The sequence below is a fragment of the Gopherus flavomarginatus genome, chromosome 11 (assembly GCF_025201925.1).
Source record: "Gopherus flavomarginatus isolate rGopFla2 chromosome 11, rGopFla2.mat.asm, whole genome shotgun sequence".
NCBI classification, from domain to species: Eukaryota; Metazoa; Chordata; order Testudines; family Testudinidae; genus Gopherus; species Gopherus flavomarginatus.
In genome coordinates this window covers 22,076,101-22,085,699 of record NC_066627.1, presented here as the reverse complement: position 1 = coordinate 22,085,699, position 9,599 = coordinate 22,076,101, and the positions used below count along the sequence as shown (strand labels likewise).

The 9,599-nt window shown below is 41.6% G+C and overlaps 1 protein-coding gene across 4 annotated transcripts in view; it reads right to left on the bottom strand.

Annotated features, from left to right (window-relative positions):
* Positions 1-2,479: 2,479 nt before the first annotated feature.
* RALGAPB (Ral GTPase activating protein non-catalytic subunit beta) overlaps positions 2,480-9,599 on the bottom strand; it is a 123,422-nt gene continuing 116,302 nt past the window's right edge. For all 4 annotated transcript variants that reach the window (XM_050918582.1, XM_050918583.1, XM_050918584.1 and 1 more), the window contains one exon: positions 2,480-7,418. In XM_050918582.1, coding sequence (XP_050774539.1) covers positions 7,225-7,418 — 194 coding nt within the window. In that variant the 3' untranslated portion in view covers positions 2,480-7,224. The remainder of the gene's footprint in view (positions 7,419-9,599) is intronic.

Below are 9,599 nucleotides of genomic sequence, written 5' to 3'. Positions count from 1 at the left end.
AAAGCCAAAGAGGAGTTTGAAGAATGGCTAGCCAAAAACTCCAAAGGTAATAACAAAATGTTTAAGTACATCAGAAGCAGGAAGCCTGCTAAACAACCAGTGAGGCCCCTTGATGATCAAGATACAAAAGGAGTGCTTAAAGACGATAAAGTCATTGTGGAGAAACTAAATGGATTCTTTGCTTCAGTCTTCACAGCTGAGGATGTTAGGGAGATTCCCAAACCTGAACTGGCTTTTGTAGGTGACAAATCTGAGGAACTGTCACAGATTGAAGTGTCACTAGAGGTGGTTTTGGAATTAATTGATAAACTCAACATTAACAAAGTCACCAGGACCAGATGGCATTCACCTAAGAGTTCTGAAAGAACTCAAATGTGAAGCTGCAGAACTATTAACTAAGATTTGTAACCTGTCCTTTAAATCGGCTTCAGTACCCAATGACTGGAAGTTAGCTAATGTAACGCCAATATTTAAAAAGGGCTCTAGAGGTGATCCCGGCAATTACAGACCGGTAAGTCTAACGTCAGTACCAGGCAAATTAGTCAAAACAATAGTTAAGAATAAAATTGTCAGACACATAGAAAAACAAACTGTTGAGCAATAGTCAACATGGTTTCTGTAAAGGGAAATCGTGTCTTACTAATCTATTAGAGTTCTTTGAAGGGGTCAACAAACATGTGGCCAAGGAGGATCCAGTGGACGTGGTATACTTAGATTTCCAGAAAGCCTTTGACAAGGTCCCTCACCAAAGGGAGGGTCCGGGGGAAGTCAGGGGACAGAGAGTGGAGGGGGAGGGATGGGGCAGGAGTCCGGGGGCTGTCGGGGCAAGAAGCAGGGGGTATGGTGGTCAGATAGGGGTTAGAGGCCGGGCCACACCTGGCTGTTGGGAAGGCACATTAAATTAAGCTGTCATGGGATAAGAGGGAAGGTCCTTTCATGGATTGAGAACTGGTTAAAAGATAGGGAACAAATTAATTAATGGAATTAATGGTAAATTCTCAGAATGGAGAGGGGTAACTAGTGGTGTTCCCCAAGGGTCAGTCCTAGGACCAATCCTATTCAATTTATTCGTAAATGATCTGGAGAAAGGGGTAAACAGTGAGGTGGCAAACTTTGCAGATGATACTAAACTGCTCAAGATAGTTAAGCAGATTGTGAAGAACTTAAAAGATCTCACAAAACTAAGTGATTCGGCAACAAAATGGCAAATGAAACTTAATGTGGATAAATGTAAAGTAATGCACATTGGAAAAAATAACCCCAACTATACATACAATAAGATGGGGGCTAATTTAGCTACAAGAAGTCAGGAAAAAGATCTTGGAGTCATCATGGACAGTTCTCTGAAGATGTCCACGTAGTGTGCAGAGGTGGTCAAAAAAGCAAACAGGATGTTAGGAATCATTAAAAAGGGGATAGAGAATAAGACTGAGAATATATTATTGCCCTTATATAAATTGATGGTACTCCCACATCTCGAATACTGTGTACAGATGTGGTCTCCTCACCTCAAAAAAGATATACTGGCAATAGAAAAGGTTCAGAAAAGGGAAACTAAAATGATTAGGGGTTTGGAGAGGTCTCATATGAGGAAAGATTAAAGAGGTTAGGACTCTTCAGCTTGGAAAAGAGGAGACTAAGGGGGGGATATGACAGAGGTATATAAAATCATGAATGATGTGGAGAAAGTGGATAAGGAAAAGTTATTTACTTATTCCCATAATACAAGAACTAGGGGTCACCAAATGAAATTAACAGGCAGCAGGTTTAAAACAAATAAAAGGAAGTTCTTCTTCACGCAGCGCAGAGTCAACTTGTGAAACTCCTTACCTGAGGAGGTTGTGAAGGCTAGGATTATAACAGCATTTAAAAGAGAACTGGATAAATTCATGGTGGTAAAGTCCATAAATGGCTGTTAGGCAGGATGGGTAAGGAATGGTGTCCCTAGCCTCTGTCTGTCAGAGGATAGAGATGGATGGCTGGAGAGTGATCACTTGATCATTGCCTGTTAGGTTAACTCCCTCTGGGGCATCAGGCATTGGCCACTGTCGGTAGACAGATACTGGGCTAGATGGATCTTTGGTCTGACCCGGTATGGCCGTTATGTTATGTTCTTATGTTAGAGCAAGGCTGGTCCTGTGGTTAAGTCAATGCATCTGGAGTTAATTGCAGGCTCTGCCAAAGACACTATGTGACACTTTGCCTTTCTGAACAGCAGTTCCCCATGAGTAGTGAGGGGTGTAGAGAGGATAAATTACTGTGTGATTGTGAGGCACTACCTTCCTAGATTGTGACTTGAGGGGTCTTGGTTTGCTTAAAGCCAGGCCTGTGCACTGTAACCAGAGGTAAGCTACAGAGCAGCTATTTCAGTACCTCCATGCTGACTGTGGACATCCCTAAGGAAAGCCATTAGAATATGTTGGGTGAATGTGTTGGCTTGGACAAAAACGTGCTCACAAATTGACCATCACACAGGTACTAGATAAGAATTTCTTTAAAATTTATTGGACTAATTGTGTTACATTCAATATCTGATGTGTTTCTTCTGGAGAAAGAATTGGCCTAAATACATACAAGCCTTTGTGCCTTCCCTAAACAAATAAGAGATAAGTACTAGAGACAAGGGAACATAGTTCACATCTTCATATTTACAGTTTGCCTTTACTTTACAACTTAGCGCCAAGAATATTTACAGAAAAATACAATAGGAACAAAAAGATCATATCTTGGCAACATACAGAAGTTCACACAAAGTGTACATGATTTTAAGCACATGATACCTGGCAATCGCAATTCAAACCACTCCTGCTAAAACCCAATGTGGAAACAGTATACGTTTGGTTTCTTCAAAGACATCAGCCCTTAAACTGTGTGATCATTGAATCATATCTAACTTTTTTTCACCATTAAAAGTCACATTTAGTTTTGCTATCCTTCTGGGCTAAACACTCAGAACACTGCATGAGAAAAATGCACAGCTACCTGTTGTGAAGCCAGCAATTTGATGTTAGGCTACAAATGACTGGCTTTGCTTCCTATAATTTCTCTGAAGATGCTGTCCACAAAGGTATCTAATCTTTCACAGACATGGGTTTTCCCATTCATTTGCTGTAAGTTTGTAACACCCTTTTAAGTACTTAAAAAAAAGATACTTCATAACTCTTTAAATGAGACGTAAGGTCCTAAAATTATTGCAACTCTAATGCAGAAATACTAACAAGATGACAGTATGTTACCTTTTCTCAAATTCTACTGAAATAATTTATTAAACAGGGTACTGTCAGTTAAAAATGTTTTTTACAGACCCCCAACAGAATGTTTTCACGATCTAAAAAGGGAAAAAAGTAACATTTAAATAGAGACCTGTGTAATGTTTGTGACCCAAATATTGTAGTGCCATGCTGGTGCCTGTTACTCGACAGAAAATAAACTACATGCAAGTGAAACAGTCAATATGTTTTCTACCAAGAATGAAATGCAAGAAGTAACTAGGCCATTTAAGGGTTAAGAAAATTGTGGGGGACTTTAATTTTCAGTTGTACTAATCTATGGTGTTAGAAACGTGAGGAAATCTGGATTTTTAATCTTTCAGTGTTCCTTTAAGCATGACCAAGTCAAATCTCTCTTATGTGGTCTAATGATTTGGGGTAAATACTCAGGGTGATATGCTGGCTCTACTGAGGAGTCATTGTGTATTTGTGTAATCACTATAGTTTTATATTGGACAGTCTCTCTCCAGAAGTTCCACCCTTTTCATTATTTCAGGCAAGTGAAAAACCATTAATGGCCAAGCAGTAACAGTCATGTGGTAACATGTTAAACAGCCAATTGTAAAACCAAATTAAGGTTGTGTCAGCAAGGTATAAAGCCCCATTCCCCAGGCTCTGGATAAATACAGCAGCGATATGGGTTCACTCATGGTGGGTGCCTTCCTGTACAGTAAAAACTTACAACTCATGTCTCAGTTGAGCTCAGAGACTCAGAAATAAACCAAGAAATAGTCTTCACCCAAGAGCAGATTTTTAATCTTTCTGAAAATAAAATGTGAGGACTATTTGGCTATCTTGGACTTATCAAAAAAAAATACTCATGCCCCTCTCAATAAACGTCTTGATGTTTTGGACACTTTTCTTCAGGCCTGAATAACAGACAGATGTCTTTTGCAGCCCATTGCAGTCCATATGTGAACTATTGGCTTTATCTATAATATTCATACATTGGTCAAACAAATATAGTCGTTTGTTTTTTAAAAAGTTATTGATAATGTGCAAACATTTGATTGCTCAACACGTTCATTACACCACTTCAGTATACATGCACTGGTCATGCCATTTCTTCAGTGGACTAAATGTGTTCGGTCATAATAGACCAAATAGGTACATAAAGATTGTGGTTAAAGTTGGTGCTCATGAACTGAACGAACACTGGCAAGATGCTCCACAAGCTTCCCTCTACAACTCGGCCACTGGACTTCACGTCCACCCTGCTGCAATCCCTTGCTATTTGACCCCTGGGCATGGCATGAGCAAGGGCCAGCAATCATGCAAATATTTGCAGTGTTTCTTTGTGGTCTCATTTTTCACTTGTGATCCACCTGAATTTGAACCCAGATTCCCAGAGCTGAGTAACTAGTGCTCTAGGCCCCTGTAAGGAGCACACTCCATCACCCAACCCCCCACTCCCCTTTGTCACATCCTCAAAAGTCCTTTCAGGGGGATTTTTAGGGCACTTTTTCCAATTTATTCTTTGCAGAAGACCACTTCTTTTACATTAGTCTTGTGTGATGAAATACTTTCCTTACTAAGCCTGTTTGGAAGTCAGAACTGTTGCAAAAAGTAACTTTCAAAAATATAAAATTTAAATAAATATCAAAACTTATTGCAATTTGCATTAAAAGTCTCTGAATGTCTTTTCATAATAAACTATAATAAACCTGACAAACGCCTCCTCCTCACACCAATCCTTTCTGCTGATCTACTGTATCAGAAGAGACCACACATCACCCCCCATGCTCTGACAAACTTCAGCTATTCATCATGTGATAATTCATCATTGCAATGCAAATTGAATTTTTTTGGGGTGGTGGTGGTGAAGAGGAATTCTGAACGTTGTATTACACTTTTCAGCATCATATTACAGTGGATTTTGGAATTTCCAATACTATATTTGTCAATCTGACTTCTGCCTCCCAACATGTCCCTCGGTGAGAGTTTGTGCACTGCATAAAACAATTTTGGTATCCTAATGTAAAGGCAGATGCCTGGAAAGGGGGCTGGGCACTATGAGCCCAGCAGGGGAGAAAGTTCTACCTAAAGAGCAAAAGAGCTCAAATAGAAACCCAGCAGCTTTGCAGAGGACAGAACAGGCATCAATAGTCACAGAATGCAAAATCCACATTTCATGCTACAGGCCTGTTTTATTTGGGACTAAAAATATTTATATTTAATTGTTAATTTATGACATGGGGGGGCACTCTGGAGAAAACTTTTGACCTGTGCTCACTAAAATGAGGGAATAGAGGAGTTTAGAGTTTATGAACAGCTCTCCTTGCTGTAAAGGGTAACTGGTCACTTCCATCTGTCCTTAGGAAAGGAAACCACTTTCAGAAACAGTAGCCATTACTTGAGATGAACAAACTAAACACACAGCATCTTTACAGTATTTTATGCTGAATTATGAGCCAGTTGCACAATAGTCACTATAAACAGGCTGTGGTAGCCTGGATCATCCCAGAGTGGAGAAGAAAGTGAATTCGACGGGTGATTGTTCTTTAGGGGATAGTTTAACAGTTTGAGGAACAGCCTGACACCTGCACAAATATCAAAAAGAGTTAAACATTCTCTAATGGGCCAGACCCCAAATCATTTCAGCGAAAGTAAAGCAAATATTCTGGACCACACTCAGTAACATGACTCCTGTAACAGTCCTCATGCATACAGCTCTCTAAACAGTCTTTCTGGAGACACTCATTTTTGATCTGGTGGTAAGCAAGCAGGCAATTTAACCATTATAATGTGCTATTTAGATAGTGGCATAAAACCAAATAGTATTAAAACCAAGTGACATCTTGCAGCAGACCTTAATGCCTTAGCTTTGTTTATACACAACTGCAAGACAACTCTTATCTAGTAGAAAAAAATTCTTGAAAGTAAGGTAATCTCAGGTTTTCTGTGTATACCTGGTATAAGTGTAAATATGCATAAAACTCAGTCATGCGAACACCAGCAGTAATTCTGTAATTTATTGAGAGGTAACTATGGAATCACAGCACTTCAGCTATGGATTTCATGACTTAACTTTTTCTCCTTCAGTTTGTTATAGGAGTTGAACGGCCTTGGTCAGAGAAGTCTCTTCTTTTGAGTTTGGAGGTATTTTTAAGAACTTCTATTTAACTCCTTACAGTGGATGGTTAATGCTCCGGGATGGAGTCTCTCTTTCCCAGCAGGTGTGAAGGGAAGATGACTCTGTTCCTTTCTTCTTTTGTGCATGTGTGCACTTTAGACACCTTTCATTCAGATGTGGGAGCCAGGTTTATCTGTATTTCATTTTCCATCCCCCTATGCAGAGATGGAGGTCTCTATTCAGTGCATCCTTCTCACTGGATGAGATATTTGTTCCTTCCTGTAATTAGGTGAGAATGAAGGTTGTGCTAAGAGATGATGTTTTGAGTAGCCAGGAGGACTGGTGTGGAATGCAGTGGTTGGTTGTCAGTGGGCAAGGTAAGTTAATATTCCAGCTACCATGTTCTTGATTTCATGTCTTGTAAGGAACTGGTCTCAGGATTAGTTCTGGAACCGAATCTCCTGGACCAGTGAGGAAGGAAGCCCTAGCTGTTATTTCCTGAACCTACGCCCAGCACCCGCAATTTTCTTTGAACTCGGGAAGCTGTCAGAGCCGCATTCAAGCCTCTCTCAGACATACTTGCTATATATTTTTTTTTAACAGAATGGGAAAGTGTTTAAATGGTGAAAGTGGGATAATTTTTGCCTCCTCTTGTGCAGGGGACATGGAGTTGTGTTTAAAGATGTGGTCTTACTAGGATGTTGAAGGCTGAGAACCTATTCATTCCTGACTCCTCCTGCATGGTATCCACCGAGTCATTTCTCTCTACTCTGGAGGACTAAGAGGGAGATTTTTTGTAGGGTGGTTTGGGTTTTTTTGGTTGTCTGTTTCGATTACTGTAGCCACCAAGCTCTGATCTAATTGTCCTGGAAGGATATTGGTCTAGGGATTGCAGTTCTTGAGCCCAACCTCCTGGAAAAGTGAGGTATAAAACTCTGGCTCCAGCTGCTTGTTTCTGTATTTATTGACAATGTCGGCTATCTTCTGTTTTCGGCGGACATGTGGAGGGTTGTATGAATCACTTTCCAACCTCTTTCTCCGACAAATATTTATTATTGTTTGTCTCACTAAGAAACCTGAAAGAGAAAAAAGTGGTGCTAAGTTTAAATAAAATCAATCCCACTTCTCCTCCTCTGCTTTCCCAGCTAGAGGACGGACATTTCAATCTGGGCTCTGTCCCAGCTAAAGCCCAATGGCAACTGTTGTCACTGCTCTGGGTAAGTGACCCTTGTTCAAGGGTAGCTAGTGAGGAATCACAACTTTCCACCACCGAGAGAACTCTTTGTTATTAAGCGTATTTTAAAAGCAAAATTTTCAATGTAATGCTTTAGAGATTGCCTGTTGGGCTCCTTGTTTGGCCGAAGCAGGGCCTGGATGAAGGATCACATCTGCTATTCCTTGACTGGTCAGCAAAAGAGTAGTTTGTAAGCTGAGTCTCAGCCACCCCTAGTGAGGGAACATGCTGCCTGCCCCGCTCTCCCAGTCCCAAGGGGCTGAATGCACCACCTCTATAGCCTGTTGGCCCACTTGGGAGTCAAGGGGAGCTGCAATCCTGCCCAGCTCTCTCGCATGGCAGTGCAGAGAATGAAAGTACTAGAGTGCGTAAAACTTAATTCTGTTAAGGCCAAGTTCTCTGGGCCACCCTACCCCAGAGGCACCAAGAGAGGGAGGGACTGACTGGATTATTCTACTTGAGTATTCCCCTGGCATGGGGAAGCCCCAGTGGGAGGAGAAGTGGCTAACCAACTCTCACACCACCCTCCCTCCAGCCCCCAACACAGGGAGGAGCATGCTGGGTGTGCTTTCCTACCCCAGCTATCCTTAGCTGGCCAGGTGTCCTTATGGATTGCTGCCATCTGGCACACATTAGAGCACCCTAGTGCGCTCTTAGCTAAGCTTGGGCCTGGCAGAGAATCCAAGAGCCATAGCTGGCTCCCTAAAGGACCCTTCACATTTCAGTCTGAGTGGAGACTTAGCAAAGCACAATCAGATCCTTAACATCTAGTGTGTTCCAACTCTAAGGACTGGGGCTACACACAAACGTGCACCTATTCAGTTATTTCCATTTCCTGAAACTAATTTAATTCCAGGATAAATCTGTGTGTGGGCTCCCGTTGAGTTAACTCAAGTTGATAAGACTTTAGCCACTTTTACACTGAAATAGAGCCCACACACCAGTTTGTACTGAACAACAGTGTGTGTTTTAATGAACACTTTTGTTACTTCAGTGCAAGTTCATGTGTGGGTTCGGCCATAAGAAGTCACTGCAAACACAGTTTCTTCTTGCTGTTCTGCTCCCTGGCTGTGTACAGAACTAGATCTGCTAACTTTAGTGACAAAGTATGGTTTACTCTGCCACACTTCTGTTACAACGGCAAAGCGAGCATAGCTCTGGGAGAGTGATCTTGATTCTAACCTGTTTTAGGCATCATCAACAGACTTGTCTAGTAAATTACAATCAGTTACATCTGTGCAGACTCACTGAAAGACAATAGGATCGCACAGGTATCACCAATGGCCTAATTTAGCCTACAGAACCTGTGTTACCAGTGAACTGAACACATCAGACCTGAAGTAACTGAAAAACAACAAAAACTAGAGCCCCAAATTATTTTCAGAGCAGAACTGTGCTTTAATGTGTTCTTTTGAAAACACACAGTCAGTGGCATGGAACTCCCTGCCTCCTTTTCACAGAAGTTCCAGTAGGGCAGTTATCTACGAAGACATAGCCATGTATCCATCCATGAGGACAGGAAAGAAAAGTGTTCAGTGTTTCTGGAAATACAAGGCAATATTTACTGGGATGCGAGGGAAAGAGGATTTTTTTTTTAGTATCTGAAGCTCAATAACTTTCCCCTGTATCTTGGAGCTCGACTACAAGGGATGAACACACTGCAACAAAATACTCAACATGGGAGTATTTAACATGTATCCTTTGGTAGCTGACTACATTTGTGTCTCAGGGGATGTCTACAAAGCCCACAGCAACAAGCCTCCCAGCCCAGGGTCAAGAGACTCGGGCTAGCGGGGCTCATGGTAGCACTCTAAAAATACCTGTGTAGGCAACACTTTGAAGTTGCGGCTTGGGCTGGATCTTGGGCTCTGGGGCCCAGAGAAGGATTTGGTTTCACAGTGTGAGCTGCAACTTCAATGCACTGTCTACACAGCTATTTTTAGAGTGCAAACGCGAGCCTTGTTACCCACATCCCTTGACCTGGACTAAGCGGCTCACTGCTTCAGGCTGTGTAGACATTCTT